Source organism: Pieris brassicae, chromosome 4 (assembly GCF_905147105.1).
Source record: "Pieris brassicae chromosome 4, ilPieBrab1.1, whole genome shotgun sequence".
Lineage (NCBI taxonomy): Eukaryota > Metazoa > Arthropoda > Insecta > Lepidoptera > Pieridae > Pieris > Pieris brassicae.
The window spans coordinates 21,295,025-21,312,982 of NC_059668.1; the positions used below are offsets into that span (position 1 = coordinate 21,295,025).

General features: G+C 34.8%; 1 protein-coding gene across 7 annotated transcripts in view; it reads left to right on the plus strand.

The window, feature by feature from the left end:
* The window catches only part of LOC123708845 (folliculin-interacting protein 2), a 34,836-nt gene extending 18,306 nt beyond the window's left edge, over positions 1-16,530 (plus strand). For all 7 annotated transcript variants that reach the window (XM_045659772.1, XM_045659776.1, XM_045659773.1 and 4 more), the window contains 7 exons: positions 660-772; positions 3,493-3,633; positions 5,016-5,165; positions 10,462-11,945; positions 12,855-12,981; positions 13,473-13,584; positions 14,836-16,530. In XM_045659772.1, coding sequence (XP_045515728.1) covers positions 660-772; positions 3,493-3,633; positions 5,016-5,165; positions 10,462-11,945; positions 12,855-12,981; positions 13,473-13,584; positions 14,836-15,042 — 2,334 coding nt within the window. In that variant the 3' untranslated portion in view covers positions 15,043-16,530. The remainder of the gene's footprint in view (positions 1-659; positions 773-3,492; positions 3,634-5,015; positions 5,166-10,461; positions 11,946-12,854; positions 12,982-13,472; positions 13,585-14,835) is intronic.
* The last annotated feature ends 1,428 nt before the right edge of the window (positions 16,531-17,958 follow it).

Consider the following 17,958-nt stretch of genomic DNA (forward strand, 5'->3'; position numbering starts at 1 on the left):
TCAATTTACAGTTGGGATTGAACCTACGTCAATGAGAACCACACAAGCGAGTCCTTCACGGCTCAAGTGTAAAAATATATAAGAAAACGGAAATTTAACATTTGAAACAACAAATAATACTTAATAATTCAAATTACTGCTTAAACAGAATCAAAGTCTTCCCGCCTTTTCAAATACTTCCTATTCTTTGGTGAGGTGGAAAATGTCAATATTATCATAGTTAAATAAAACCCGGAACATTGGCGAATTATGCATGCAACATTATTTATTGTTTATAACTTAAATATATATTGATGTTATTATTCTAAGAGCAGTGTTGGCCTAGTGGCTTCAGCGTGTGACTCTCATCCCTGAGGTCGTAGGTTCGATCCCCGGCTGTGCTCCAATGGATTTTCTTTCTATGTGCGTATTTTAACATTCGTTCAAACGGTGAAGGAAATTATCGAGAGGAAACCGGCTTGCTTTAGACCCAAAAACGTCGACGGCGTGCGTCAGGCACAGAAGTCTGATCACCTACTTGCCTATTAGATTAACAAATGATCATGAAACATATACAGAAATCTGAGGCCCAGACCTAAAAAGGTTGTAGCGCCATTGATTTATTTATTATTCACCAACACCTCTCCGGACCAGTCAAGATAAGTTTAATATTTTCACAGGTATACAGTAATAGTTCAAGTAGGACGAATGACAGCCTCGCTTCGTGTCCGCCATCTAGAAGACGGAAACTGGGCCTCGCGTTGCTGATCACAGTATCTGAGAGTGCTGATGTGTGAGTAATATATATAAACAAATAGCTGTCTTATTATCCAAGAGCATCAGGTCCAGATGTGCCGGGAAAATGGAACGGGAATTGAAGCGCGTTATAATTCTGAACGGTCATAATGTCTATTGCGGAAGTGTTTGTTAAATTTATTTTTTCAATCAGGCTTCTGGTGTAGTGAGAAGTGTATCTAAATCGAGAATTCATTTCAACAATTTACATAAATAAAAAAATAATTGGTTTATGTTAAGTTTATATAAAGTTACAATCCATATAGTAGACTTGTTTTTATTCTCAAAAAGCTTTTAAGAGCTTTTGATATAGCCTGCTCGTTGCACACCTGTTACATGCCATTTGCTGTAAGTGCAATTGCGTAATTATTTGCAACAAAAGAACATATGCCTCCTGTAGTTATAGCTGTGTTTCAGTAGCCGGTACATTCCCAGTTACAAGCAAAATTTTAATTTAATTAATTAAAAATTTTCTTATAAATAAATTATTAATATTTTACCATATCATTGGAATAAATAATGTGGCTAGTTCTAAACAGGATTATAACGTTAATGCAATGATAATAAAGGATGTTTGTTTTGTATCTAATTCCTTAATTAAAATTCATTAAATGGTTTTTGTATGTGATTTATTGGGTAGGTCAGTGTTGGCTGCTATCCCAATAGTTTAAATTAATAAAAGAGATTTGGCTTGTTACTAAAAAGAAATATGTGACTATAACTATATGTAGAATGTTCCGTTCATAGAAATAATGTTATATTTCATACCTAAAAAAATACCTAGAAACGAAAGTTAATGCGCAACCAACAATCGCTCGTATTGTGAAGGCAGACATCAAATCAAATCCAAAAATCGACGACGGAGAAGGCTGATTAGCTTCTAGTCTATTAAATAAATTGGTTGACGAAACGGATGCAGTCTGCGCCCATGATCCATATAAGGTTGTAGAACTGCTGGATTATTGTTTTGTTTGATAATTGCGTATATATTTATTTAAGTATTAAATATATAAAAAAATATGTTTTCTTTAAAATACAATAATACCACTGCAAAAGACACAAAACATCCGCTTCTTAATAGTTTTAAATACGAAATAGTAAATTAATTAAGAGCCATATCAGTGGTTAGGCGTGTGTACTCTGAATTTGTTGAAATCTGGCTGTGCCAAATATCGTGTCTGGCACGTTTTAGCGTTATTCAATGTCGAGATGTAGCGAATCGCGACTCCCGTATGTGGACATTCAATACATTTTTGAATTACGGACCTTGGCCCTTATAATATAATAAATTACTACAAATTGTTAGAACTAAATAATTAAAAGCGTCTTAAAGCCATCAAAAAGGATTCTCTTAAAATAAATAATTAAAATAACTAATATTTAAATACACTCAAGTCATAATAAAAAGTCCTCGCGAGCGTGGCGAGATATCTATTTATGAATGAGTAGGTATGTACTAACGTCACAAGACATGTGACTGTGAGTCAAGTGCTGTTTACAATATATAAATGCGTGTGAAAAAAAAATGAGAATTTGTGGATTTATTAATAGTACGTCCGATTGTGACGTTGCTAAGTGATTTGACACGAGGTTTAGGTGCGTTGGAAGTGTTAATGTATGCACTTTTAAAAATGTTGATATTTTGATTACGTATACTGGACCAAATGGTGTACATGCGAAAACAGATATCAATTTAAAATTCTTTAGACATATTAATTGTGGTTTTAACTCGTATTATCTGCTGTGATAAAAAAGGGACCACCGTAAACGGTCATGTATGTTTAGTTAGGCAAGAGACCGCACCGGATTGGCCAATCTCGAAGCAGAAGCTCTTGACGGCGACATGGATTACTGTTATCATGCCTCTGGTCTATAGCGAGCAGATGAGGGCTGTGAATTTTAGTGGGTACTGGATCCATTGCCACTCACGGACCGACACACCGACGCCGGGGCAACTTAAAAGTGACACGGGGGTCCGTAAATTGATTTCCCAACAATAATAACTTAAATAAAAAAGTAGTGACCTTGTAGCTTTCGTTTAATAGAGGCGGAGAGTTTCTTACCAGTTCTTCTTGTGTGCTTGATGTGAGGGTTGACAATAAATTTAGTTAATTTTTGTACACAATACCTTGTCTATATAATATTTTGACTTTGACAGTATTAAATTTGACGCATCGTTATGAAACACCTTGTGTAGCTATACGTGAGTTCACAACCTAAATTGTGTTGTGATTCCTATGGAATTTTTATTCATTTTCTTCGTACTGTGTGGATAAATTTCGTGCAGAAATCAGCACGTCTATTCGAGAACCTAAATTAAAATTCCACAAATAAAAATTATAGGCAATCTGTCTTGGACAGAGATTTATTGTTGCGATATATTGTCCTATGTATATAACACTGGAAACTTGGTGTGTAAAAATACACAACAAGATACAACCTTCTATATTCATTTGTGCCTTCAGATGGCACTTCAAAAATCGATACTGATCTATTTGTATTTGTTGAATTTTCAATACCTTGTATCACCCAAAAATGCAGCATTGTATTTTTTATATAATTTTTATTAAAATAATAATCAAACGGGCATTCAAACGATTTTAAGTGATACCGCTGCCCATACACACTTACCTCGCCAGAGGGCTCTCCTTTTAAGAATTATTATACACCTATTAAGGTGGTGTTCTGTGTGTATAATAAATATGATTTTTCTTAAAGGGACGTAATACGACGGTGTGTGGAGCATTCAAACCAGCTCCAATCCTTGGTGTGCCGATTGCGGCTGGCTACTTTAAGAGCTGGATCTGGGAACAAATTCGTTTCGACATTGTATAAGGCCACTGAAGACGCAGCGAAATGGTAAGATTTATTAACAAACAACTCAAAAGTTGTTTTGCTATATAATAATATCGCTATATTATAATAAGGGTTGGGGGTGGAATGGAGAAATCAAGGGCAACATTTAGGCTCAAATCATTAAAAAAAACAATGGTTTAAAAATAATTTCTACTTACCCATTTCTTAGAACTACCGACAAAAATAATTAAAATCGTTAAGCCGTTTCGGAGGTGATTTTACAAACGCTGTTAAATCTTTCAAATTCAGGCCTAAATTTTGTATATTTCATGTGAGTATATTACCAAAAATGCTATTCCTATCTATTTATATTTTTAAATTTCCCAAAAATAAAATCCATTCATCAATTTTATTATAGAAAAATGTTTGATTAGGAATAATGATAATTTATATTAAACGTAAATAACGCCAGCTGTTATCGATTGGAATGGAAAATAAAGGGCCAACATTTTTATTTAAAAATAACTGGCTTAGTTTAAAAAATACTTTTACAGTTATTAGACGAATATAATATACATAACTCGACGTTAAAAATCCTGGCCTGTTATCGAATGTACTGTAGAAATGGCGCAATAGTCAAAGAAATAAATCCAATTCAATCCAGAATCAACCTACACACTTATGACTTCCGGTCGTATGATTATAAAGCGATACGGCAACTTGCCATGTTTCGTGAAATGACGATGTATATAAGGTATCACAGAGATTCATTAATTTCAATACAATTTCTATTTACACACAGGAATGTGATTGATAATCTATAAGCTGTGTGCAACGAACTTATAAGCGTCCAACCAAACCGTGATAAGCTAAGATTAACACAAAGAAAAAATGTATTTATTTTTTAAACAATTACGATTGAGTCTTCGTTGATGTTGTCTCTAATAATTTACTGTTTTTGAGACTGTTTAAACCCCCTCGTAGACATTTCCAAGTTCTGCTACACGATTTAGGCAGGGGCAAGATTGAAGGGGCAACTTCAATTCAACGTAGTCTCATCTGTTAACAATTAAAATCTGGTAGCCAATTCCATCCATCCAGTATAAAAACTTTTCAATTACTGCCGGCAGTCAATCTCCGAAATTTATCCTTGTCATTGTCAATCTAAACTGTTGTTCCATCCTGGATCCATGGATATTCTGTAGCCAAGACATTTTGCTCCTATCAGTTTTGCGTTTAATTTTGCCTATCATAATAGGCACAATTCTCCTATCTCCTCCTATCATAATACAGGAACTGCTGGTTTCGAATTAACGGACCGTAAAGTTAACTCTTGGTTAATTTAGATACGAGATGTTGTTTTTATATACAAATGGTGCTTTGTACATTGGTGTTTCAAAAAACGTATGGACTTTTTTCATTAAGAGGTTCATATGTATTTTCAGGTTGTCGGATCTAATGTATGGTGTACGATTGCAGCCACTATGGTCAAACCTCGTTACAAGTGACACGAGGCAGTCAAATAAAATCGCTGAGTGCATAGTGTCAGACCTCTGTTCGGTGATCGCCTTTGGAGACACAAAGACCACTAATTTGTAAGTATTTGTTAAATAATCTATAAAAATAACATTTATATATTGTACTGCAGACAGAAAATGCTTCGAACCATACATTTACCGTCGTCAATGGACTTAAAAACTGTTAATAAATTCTTAATTTTCTCCACAAAAAGTTTGTGGCTGCAACCACATCATGCTTACCATCACGTTAAATAAAAAACATAAATAATCGGAAAAGGCATAACATTAGAAACTACACGCCAAAGAAGAATTCCAGGGATTTAATGCAACCAGAGCGTAAAGAATTAAATTTGTGTAGGTATACCTGTTATAATGAAATTATATCTTTTATTCAATTTCGATTAATCAACCTATGTTGTGTTGGTTTTTAATAAGGATTCAGTCGCGCTATAACCTAACATGGACTGTAACGAATCATAATTATTGCAGATTTTTTATATTTTTGTCGATGAAAATTTTGTATGTTTTAGTCGTGTTTGCTCTTTGATTTGGGATTTAATTGATGTATCGACAGACAGATATCACAATATCTATAATTGCCTTTAATTATCGGATTTCGATCGAACATTACTTCACCATTCATGCATCATTTAAAAATATAACTCGGGTTTAGGTTTAGAACTGATTGACATTGCTTTTGATGATTATTGTAAACAATCCATCACGTGGCGTTATCAAATTACACATTACATTTTCTAGTATCTATAACTGAACTCCTTTTTTATCTAAACTCACGTGAGTCTGCTAGTACGTGACACGATTTATGATGTCATAAAACGAGTCGTAAACGTTTAAAGCTTTTAAATAGGATAGTCATAAATTTTCACAAACAACATTTGTTTTTAAAGAATTTCCACTTATAATTAAAATAATATATATTAAATCTAAATACTTTTGGATATTTTGGCAATAGTTACGATGGGTAAAATAAAAGTGTTAGATGCCGTTAAGACCGAAAACAGAAGTGAGAAAAGATAAAAGGTGAACTTAAAGACAACTATATGGAAGGACCAAGGCGAAAAAGGAGAAGAGTGCGCCCCAAAACAAAGAAGATAGAGAAGATAGATAGAAGAAATAGGAGCGGTAGCAGGAAGCGAATGGAAAAAGAAAGTCAGAGACAGTTGGAAGAAGCTGGAGGAGGCCTTTAGCCGTGAAGGGATTTAGATCGACGGTACTGAAGGTAGCTAGGATATAGAATAACAAAAAAAATTTAAAAATTCCAAGCTGTATATTAGAATTTTTTGTCACGATTAGAAATTAAACGGGCCTAAATATTATTATTACGGGTATCGGAGATATTTATGTTTTTTTTACCAATTCTTAAAAGGCCGGCAACACAAAGTCCTCTGGCATTGAAAGTGTCCATGGGCGTTATCGAATATCGGCGTAAAGAATGATGTTAAGTCATCAGGTGGGCCTCCTGCCTGTTTGCTCCTGTTCGAAAATAAAAGTGTCTGTATCAACATTTTTGTCCGTACAATTATTACGTTTTTCTTTGTTTGAATTTGTTGTGAATATTTGTAAAGATTAAGTATTGATGAACAATTTTAATATCTATGATATATAGTGTATGCGTGTATTTGTTTATTTCATACAACAAATGTATCTTTACTGTTTTGTTGTATGGTAATTATTTTTATGTCGCGAAAGTAATATTGATGTAAATTGTTCATACAAAATAGTCTGTGTTCACAGCCAAAAAGATAACGCCTGCCAAAAGTATGACCAATTGAAAGAAAGTAGCAAAATAAGTTATGCAACTAAATGCTTCATGCCAGGAAAAGATCACTTTGTATATTCTAAAAATGAATCGTGCGCAGGTGATAAAAATAGCCCATGTTGTCGTTAAACAGTGACGTCGTTTTATAATCTTTGAATCACATGATTAGTCCCGTAACGTTAAAGTTGAACTTTTGTTTATCGTAAATGCTTTAAAAAATTAAAACACCCGGGAGCCTGGTTTTCCTTCACAGTACGAAAGGTCCTAAATGCGCACTTAGTAAGAAAAATCCATTGTTGTTGGATTAGAAAATATACCTCAAGGACGCTACGCTAAAAACTATTTTTTTTGTTGTTGAAATTGACACAAATAAAAATTTAATATCTCTATTGATAAATAAGGAAAAATCCCGTCCTAGTTACAACAGATGGGAATTGTTTGCGATTATGTATAGTTTTAACAATACGAATAAACTCTTTCGTGTTTCTTGAATTTATTCTCAGATAGCATCCACTTACATCTAACTCAGATAATATACTAAAAGTAATGAACCTAACAGATCAAAAAAATCATCAAAATCATAAGTTTTTATTTCAAATAGGCCTTTGCAGGCTCTTATGAAACGTCTAGTTGCACGGTTCCAAAAAGTGGGTCTCATGGAGAAGAACCGGCAAGAAACTCCATGGACACTCTTTTCAACAATGGTTTAGCTTACAAAGACTCGGTTACAATAGTAATAATCGGCTGAGAAGTTTATATAATGCAAGGTATACAGAGATTCTATACAATGCAAAAGAAAATTGAGTTTTTACTATTAGTGTAAAATGAGATACACACACTTGCACAGCGCAAGTTGCCAGGGAAGCCGCACATGCAGAGATGAATTAGCGCCTTACATCTTTATCGTCTTGGATTTTATAATACACATGACCCTTTTGATTAATAAAAAGCTATAGTTAATATTGCTAGGTTTTTTTGTAGAACAAACGGGCAGAAGGTGAAGGTGAACCTGATGTTAAGTGATATCGCTGCCAATGGGTATTCAATGAAAAAAGCCTTTTAAGATTGGTACTTTTAGATTCATATGTTAATAGAAATTATAAAACGATTTAAAGCTATAAATAGATATATCTCACGATAAATATGACGTTACGACATCTGGAGTGCTGAGTAACGTGTCCTCTTGTCAACCCCTACCTTGTACTGTTGTATTCAAAATCATTTTGATAAAATACATAAAATTTGCACAGAAATTAATACATTTGATATTGATCGTCATACAGTTTTGTTTAGTACTTTTATCGCCTTCATGTTAACGCCTTGTCCAAATACAATATAATAAACGTTAATTCTTTAGTTATTTTTTGACATAAATATGTATTATCACTCCTTTCGATTCCAGTGCATTTTTCTACCGTCCTATTGTTAACTCAATAGTTGAACAATACAAACCTCCTTAATAATAATAATAAATAACAAATGATTTTTTCAATAAAAACTGTTCCTAGCTGGGAAGTAATTATGTCTTTTTTAGAAATAAAAAAATATCACTTGGTTGTTATATGTTAAGAAGAAGAAGAAGTATGAGGTTCGATCTGTTTGGTATTTGGCTTATCGTGAACGGGAGCTACTTGTGGTGACTGGTCGGACTTGAATTCGTGTATGCGGTGATGTTGGTTAATTCGACTACGTATTTGCGTGTTGTTCCCACGAGAATGTTAAGTGCGTGCTCCTATTTCACCATGCCTCCTGCTGATACAGGATCTGTGTTTTTAATCTATTTTATTAATTATGTAATGGTTGAAGCTCCTTACAAACGTTGTGTAAAACAAAAAAAAACTTGGCAATTTAAAAGAGTTGCGGACAGCCTATTACCAGTTCTCTTCCGTTCTACGCCTTTGATTTGCGAACTGACATTAATGTAAAATTGTTGCATTTAATGTATATTGCTTTTTATGACGTTCATAAGTGTACATTGTGTACTATATGAATAAATGATTTTCGACTTTGACTTAGACTCTGTTTTAAAAAAAATATATTTTAACTTTTGACATATATGTAGGTTATATGAAGTTCAGCAAGTTGTAATTTCCGAAATGCACGAAAAAATACGTGAACACAATATTTTATGAGTTGCCTTGTTTCATCTCATTAGATCCTGATTGTGGAATTATCGGTACAGCCAATTCGAGTCACCCAATAACATATAGATTTCGGTGTATAGTGAACCTCTTCATTTCAATTTCAATAATTTAGCAATTATTAACTATTTTAACAATTTTACGATGTTTTTAGCACTGTCAAAAAATAAGTAAAGTTTTAATCTCGAGTAATTCAGTTTTGACAGCTTTAGTTTTAGTAGCATTGGGCGTCAGCCAATACGCGTTTACAATTAATGAGCGATCAGTAAAAAGAAAAACTCTTATCTTTGGCCGGTTCCATAATTACGGAGACGTGTGAAGGAATGCTTAATTATATTTGGTTCAGTATTTTTAGTTTCTGAATTGTCAACGCACTTTTTTTATGTCTGGTCCTCCGATTTCTCTATCTGTGGTGATCATTTGTCAATATGCAAGGTGATCAGCCTCCTATGCCTGACAGACGCCATCGACTTCTGGGTCAAAGGCAAGCCGGTTCATCGCGATGTTTCCCTTCACCGTTCGAGTGAATGAAGAATGGAAGAAGAAGAAGGAAAAGAGATAGCAGGGAAATATTGGAAAATAGTGACAAAGAGAAGAGAGACAAATGGAAGATTCTGAAGGAGACCTTCACTCTGTCCGAGGTCGTGTACTAATATCAAATAATAAGATAAACTTAATATAATCTTATAGTACTCGAAAACAGGATATTTTTATTTTGAGTTGATATATTTGCGTACATGTACGTTCACGTGATGGAGCTGCGTTGACGTACGCAATCAAAGTACGAATACAGTGTGTAATGAAATGATACGTAATTGGGCAGTAATAAGAGAGTAGAAGCATTTTAAATTGAGGCAAAATTATAGTCTTTAGTTTGTGGTTCCTTTGTCTTATACACCATAAACATCATTATTTAGATAAACAGTATCCAAAAAGTTAACATTTTCTAGGATAGTAATATTAAGCATCTGAATAAATAGATAAAGTTATGAGTAAATAAAACATGTTAAATTTCCTAAAATTTTAAATTAACATTGACTTATTTAAGGCCAAAAGCCGAAGTCTTTAATGCTTACGTACGTACTTTAATATCAAGCAAATACGGTGTACTTCCTGTTTTGATGATTGTGCCAATGAGGTGATAGTGATATCGACGCATCAATGAACATGACGAGAGCCATTGAATGATTTGTATTACGCTGAGATAAGGTTTATATCATGTATAATGTGCCAATACGCTGATTCGTTTTTTTTATTATATTATTTTTATAATGTCATGATTAAGGTACATCAATCACAATTTTCGAATGTGTTTAACTCTGTCAAACTTTCGCTTTTGTAGTATAATTACTATTGTTTCGACGGAAATGAATTATCAGACCTCATGCCTTAATAAATAAATAAACTGTGATAATGGAGGAGAGCAATAAAATGATATCTTTTGTTTCAGTTTCATCAGCACCTTACTAACACATGTGCTGACACATCATCTCGGCTGGGTGACTACAGTCAGCCCTTACGATGCCGTCGTTCCCACAAAACTTTCAAAAGGGGATTACAAAAGGCCATATAACGCGTTATGGGCACAATTAGGAGATCTCTGTGGAAGCATTGGCTTTCCACCTCGAACTGCAAGGACTATTGTGGCCGGTTCTGCAAATACACCATTTATCAATAGACTCTTAAGTGTTCTTACCTATTTCGTGAGGTGCGGTGATGTGAAACGAAACGATTTTCTATATGAAGACTGTGCGCAAGGTAGTAAAGTTACGTTAGTTGACTCTCGGACTTTTGAAACCGAGGTTTCGAGTACAGTGCGTGGTGTGAATGATAATGATGAAAACTTAACAGTGAATACGTCAAGCGATAGTCGGTTGGCTATCGCAGATGGTCTTAAAAAATCTACAACACTCACTAATTTAAGTCACAAGCTCTCTAACCCAGAAACCAGTTCAAAGAGTGAGGCGGGCCAGATGCGAAGAAATCCATCTATCATGATCACTCTGGGAGGGTCGACAGATTCGAGTCAAAAATCCTCGTTAACAGAAGAAAGTGAACTCGAGAAGAAAGTAGTTTTTGTTCTAGGAGACGATGAAAAATTAGTAGGCTTGAAGAATAAATCGGTTGACGGGAAAAGTGTGAAGAGATCGTCTAAAGTGCACAACGAACCAGTCAACGTAGACCTTCCAGAAAAAACAAATTGTGATAAAAGTTGCGAGAAGAAACCACTAGACGGTTCATCCAAATGCTGCAGCCTAACACTTGAACATTCCAAACCCATTAAACATTCCGGTTTTAAGTTTGAGTTCGATAAGTATCCTCAAATAGTGACCAACTACATGAAGAGCAAGAACTTGGAGATTTTAGATAGACATTATATAGGCAAGCCGGGAAATTTGAAGTTGGACAATTTCCAGTTCGACCCCACTATAATCCCGCCAATACAAGAAGAGAGATGTGAGGCTTGCTACAAGTGCCAGATGATGGAATCTCTACTGCAGACACCTACTAACGCCTCTGAAATGGAGTACATGAACGACATGCCCCGGCAGGAGCTCCAATACGCGAAGGAAACAGTCACGCAGGAGAGTCAGCGAGAGATCTCTCCGAAAACATTTGTTCGGAAAAGAAAAGAAAATACTGTCATTATAAACGTAAAGAAAAACGAAGATGCACAGATAGAATCATTACGTCATGAAAACGCGAGCTTATCAACATCGCCGAACTTAAAGGAATCTTCGCAAAGCAAACTGCAGGCCAGAGTGATGTCTGCAACGAAGGTTTCACGTGCGAAGAAAGAAAGAGTGGATGTGAAACAAGTGATAGAGTTTCCACTTCCTGTCATAAATTCAGTGAACAAACTGAACACTGGGTTTGATGTCTCCCTTCTTGGCGGAGTCACAGATCATTATGTACCTGATTTAGTTTTACAAGGTGAGTTGTGCTTAAAAATTCAATTTCTGTAAGCTGTTTTTTATTATTTGGATGTCCAGTGGCGCTACAAACTTTGGACTGGCGTGAGATTATTGTATCTGTTTCAAGATTATTTTTTCTTAATAGACAAGTATGTACAGCCTCATGGCTCTCTCAGGGAGGGACTCATGTCCCTCATACAGTCTGGCGACTTTTTGGCTCGGGAACTCGCTGGTTTCGTACACAGAGTCTCTCGTGGAGAGAGGAATATTTCTAAATTATAATACAGCGATGGCATACATTTGTACATATTCGGTATTTTTCCTTTCCTGTATCACACATGTTTCCTGTCACAACCAGACATTGTTTGGCATACGTAAACTTATATATCTTATTTGCCTTTGCAATTTATGTAATACATGCAATTAGTATGTGTTTAAGTCATTATTAAATTGTAATCAGTAGAATTATATAATGAACAGATAAGGTTACTCAAATAATTTTACTGTCATAGTTAAATAAAATAAGGATTTAAATTTAATTGATATTTGAAGTAATGTAAATCACGTATTTATTTCATAACGAACTAGATACAGAGATTATAGACATATTTTTGATTGTGATGAAATTTATTTTTGTTTTAAGACCTGTCAATGTTTGACTTGACTATGAATTTCCAATTGTGACATTTTGGAAAACGCGCGAAAATACAAAATTACGTCAATAAACCGCTTCAATGCCCCCTGCTTATCACATTAACGCAAATGATATATGACCCGAACATTCTAGAGAACTACCTTTGGTTGGTGGACTGAAAGCTGTCAACTAGCTTGAAATATCTACAAAGGAGACGCAGTAATGTCTTCTTGCTGCCTGCAAACAATACAGTAAACATCAAATGTAAAGCATTTATTACTTTCGATTTTTCAGGGACTCTAGCGAATCCCAAAGTCTGGGAAGCTGATTTGCGGAGGGAGCTGGACTTGACTTTGTACCTGAATAAGACTTTGGACTCGCCAATGCAAGCGGTGGCCATCGTTGGCGATACTAACAATTGGTATGTAATGTTTTATTTGTATCATTTATTAGCCTCATAGCTAAGCATCTTCCGTAAACCAGTTATATGCAACTTGAAGAGTTGTGTTTTATATTATTTAAGCATCCTTAAACAGACCTACTGCTGGTTTCAATAATGAACCAACTTTGTGACGCATTATTGGTTTTTGTCGGCAATGCAATGTGAGTGTGTTCTGGCAATGTGGGTGCAAACCATGGGTTGCATTATCACTTAATGTGATAACATTTAAAAATTGGATCAAATGTAAGAAGAAACGTCGGATCACCGCCTTGGAGTTTTTGAGTCTTAGGCATGCCGGTTTTCTCACGATGTTTTCCGTCACCGTACGAGCGAGTGTTAATTGAGCACATGGAGAGAAAGTACATTGATGAACAGCCAGGGTATAAACTTACGATCTCAGTGATGAGTGTCCAAGTTAAAGCCACTAGGCAACCACTTTGAAATATACTGTCAATAATTTTTTTTTTCAGGGAAGTGCGTATATTAGGTAGGGATTGTGGCTGTGGTGGTTTATCACCACTGGTTGGCGGAATGTTGGACGCGATACCCGCAATGCGCATGGCGAGGGTACCCGCACATCAGGTAAATTATGAGTAGCAAATTTTAGTTACAAACATTAATAGAACTAAATAGAAATATGACTATTTATATATTATCTATACATATAATTATATCTTAACACTAAAGTAAAAACACATATATAGTTGACATATTAGAAAGACTATTGACATCATACCCATTTTTTCGGAATCTTAAAGATTGAATAAAAGAAACAAATTCAATTGATTGGTTAATTTTATATCTGCACAGTTAACACACACACATACAGCCTTATTTTAATTCACCATGGAAACCATGTCTTATATCCTATATGCTCTATAGTGATCAGGCATGGAACGATATTTCATTAATAAGTTTTCTTTATACAACATCGCGGATTAATTGCCTTAGAAATAATAAATCTTTAATATTAAGGCCTTGAAAGCGCGTCCTTAGTGACTATTGCCAAGGCTGTATTTTGCTCACTTCGGCTTTCTTAATAAGCGACTACTTATTTTTAATTAATTTATTTTAGAAAATAATTCAATCTGAACCACTGTTGTTTGTATCAATGTAAATCTTGTCTTGTTAGGAGCGCGACAAATGATTATATAAATAATTCCTCAACATAAATCGCGGTAGATACGCCCCGAGAGTAAAGCCAGAGGCTCTTCAGCATCATAAGCATAGCATAGCATTTTATTTAGCATTCATAGTATTTAATTAATTCACATTGATACATTCTTTTGTTACACGGACGTCAAGGTAAAATACGAAATACCATCCGTATCACCTCGACGTCCGTCGTTCCACAACTGAGCGTTTTCTAAGGCAGTTTTTTCCACGCACCACCACTATGTGGAACCAGCTGCCCACCAAAGTATTTCCGAACCAATTCGACTTAGGGTCCTTCAAGAAAAGAATTCAATTCTTGAAAGACCGGCAACGCATTTGCGAGCCTTCTGGCAATGTAACTGTCCATGGGCGGTGGTATCACTTAACATCAGGTGAGCCCGTCTGCCTCCCATTACATAAAAAAACATAAAACACGTGAGTGATTAATATCGATCTTACAACTGTCATTGATGTCTTTCAACTTAACGTAACTTTGTTTATCACGCTCTTAATGAGGTTTAAGTTTCTATTTAATTATTGTTATTATTATTTTTTGTCTTTTTTATTTTGTCGTGGCCTGTTTATGTTTTCCCTTGCTAGATTGCTTGTTCTAATATAATATAATTGATGTATGTGAAATATTTAAATTATTCCTTACAAATGTTTTGTTTTTTACAGTGTCTCCTCTTCCTTGAGAGCAAACTTCGGGAATTCTGCGTTTTGTCCAAAACCCTCGCAGATATGCTTATGTCAACCGACTTTTGTGACATCAGTACGCTTACCACATCACTCAATATTGATGTTAATGATGTGCCGTTGTTGTTGGCTGTGGCGAGTACGCATACACCACAAGTGGCCACGCGATATGGAATCACATATAGGTAGTTGGCTTATGGCTTTAAATTGAATGAGATACATTCTATATTGCCTAAAAACATGTGTGCACCAAATCTTTTTCTTCAAACTAGTTTCCGGAGCTGTCAAATTTGTTGAAACATTTGACATCAAGAATAGATTGATTGAACTGATATACGAATGAGGCCGTAGGTTGAGAAGCCTCCACAGAGTGGATTAATTCCTAGGTTCGATTACCTGCAGATTTCGGATTAGGCTCAAAATTATTATTGAAACGGACGTGTTATGTGTGCCCCATGCCCCACTAGTTTTTGGGTGGATAAATTTTTCAAATTAGTGGCTTGAGAAGTCATAGCACAAAATCACAATTTGTATATATAATGAAAGCATTTTCTCTTTAGTATTAAGATTATGTTATCTGTGATTTCTTCTGCATAATGAGATATTTTTATCTGTGGTAATACTGGTCGTAGTATAAAAATGACGTATGTGCAATATTGGTGAACAATACTCAAAATTTTGGTGCTGTATCAAACGTAAACAACATTTTTATTTAATTTTAATTTTAAATTTATTTGTAAATTATATTTTTTATATTTCTGTTTCTGGGTGACAGCATAGAAATGAATCATTTGATAATATTTCAATTTGTTTTATATGTAGTATTTATAGAGATTTCTCGTTCATGCAAAAAATTCTTAATATAAAATCTATAAATTATAGAACATATTTTATCTGTACTAAATTATCAACCATAGATTTTTAACATAGAATGGTACTGAAAGTGACGTAAGAAACACGAGAGGGCGCTGACTTGATTATCGGTTAGAAATAAAATATTATCTATAGTCACATTATTACAGGATTACATATTTAAAATCCTGACTTTATGGTTCAAATGCAAATTTTGGCTTGATGTGTTAGACTTTCAGTTCCATCGTTATGCTTCCCGGCAAATAAGTTGGCAAGAGTTAGCGCAGGAGTCTCTAATGTTTTTTCCAATGCAATTTTCATATTTTATAAGTAATTTTCTTAATATTCATTACAAAGCTTTGCTCATAAGTCAAACTTCAAAATAGTTTTTGGCGCCATCTCTATTGTGTATCTATATGATATATATATTTGACTATGACATATTTTACTAATCTGTGGCCGCGATGTTTGACAGTTGACATAACGTTAGTAAACTTTAATTTTCTTCACAGATTAAGCTTTAGACAAAATACGTAATTATCTAGTTTACTTTTTAAATTTTTAAAACTTTTATTATATATCAGTTTCATAAATATCTATTACGCAAAATCTTGCCAATTCACATGCCGAGACAATACAGTCGCCATCTTTCAACTTCTCTTTCCTGATTTATCCTCTGTATCACCAAAATCTTTAAGATATGTATACTATTACAAACTTTAAGCTAGTCTAGTAAATCACCGTCTATTCACAAAAAACCCTAAATGTAAAAATATGTGATGTAATAATTTTTATACTTAGTTATTGAATAAATTATTTTTCTTATTTTTTATTTTTATTTTTCGTCGAGTACACATACAAAATAAAATGGTAAGTGTTGGTAGCCAATAATCGCTGGTACGACGCTTGCGATCTTTTTAGCTATATTGTCTTTCTATTTATAAAGGTACTTCCCAAAGTAATTTATCCAGTAATATTATTCTAAAATTAGAAAACTAAGGGGTTAGCCCTTCACTGACTAACCAATTGTCTTAAAACAACTCCTATTTAATGTTGAATATTAGAGAATGGATATCGCAGAGGCATACGCAAAATCATTTTAAATCGGCGTTCTGTCGTCGTTTTTTTAAATAAAATTAACATTGGTTGAGGTATTTTTTCAAATTATCTACCTGGCCGGCTGCAGCTTATTAAGACGCTTTCGTTCCAAAACATACCTATCACACTCTGGAATAAACCAAGGTTTGAACCTCGGACCGCTCCTATTTCTTATATTAATTACGACTAATTAACTAATTACGACGTACTCGACGCAATTCAGTCACGCGAAACACTATTATTTGCAGATGATATTAAAATGTTTAGAAATATCAATAATAGCCTATGTATGTGGTATGTTTGTTCAGTCGGCACAAAGTATGCTTGGAGTAAAAAAAATTAAACTCTTATTTAATATTGAAAAGTGCCGTTGGGTTCATTTTTTTTAGCTCCCATAAAACCTCACCGATATTTACAAATCGGTAGGTATCATTAGGTAAGGTTAATCAGTAGGCTCGATACCGTTTTAGGAGTACACATTCGTTCACTGGCTGATGCTGCAATAATCTCGGATTTATTATGCGTAATTCTAAGGAATTCTCGGACAGAGCAACGTAGACACTTTATTGGATGAGAGGGACTTGTTCGGATGAGAGCAGTGTTGGCCTAGTGGCTTCAGCATGCGACTGTCATCCTTAAGGTTGTAGGTTTGATCACTGGATTTTCTTTCTAAGTGCGCATTTAACATTAGCTCGAACGGTGAATCGTGAGGAAACGGGCTTGCCGTAGACAAAAAAGTCGACGGTGTGTGTCAGGTACAGGAGGCTGGTCACCTACTAGCCTATTCGATTTACAAATGATCATGAAACAGATACAGAAATCTGAGGCCCAGGCCTAAAAAGGGTGTACCGCCATTGATTTTTTTTGTTCGGAGTGCACTCGAAAAAATAGGCTAATGTTGTGAACAGACGTGGTACTTACGGCAACATTGCCGGTGTAAATATTACTATAACCCCTTCTTGAACCCATCAGTGTTGTTTCTGGGTACGTTGGGGTTTTAATCACTTGAACTACGGAGAGAGCAACTGGCAATCTAGTTTACACTAAATATTTTGGGCCGCATTGCTGGCGACTGTATGGGCCAGAAAAGTATTTCAGATACCAGAGACATGGCCTTGCCGTCTGAGCTCACTAATTGTCCTCCACCAGCGGTCA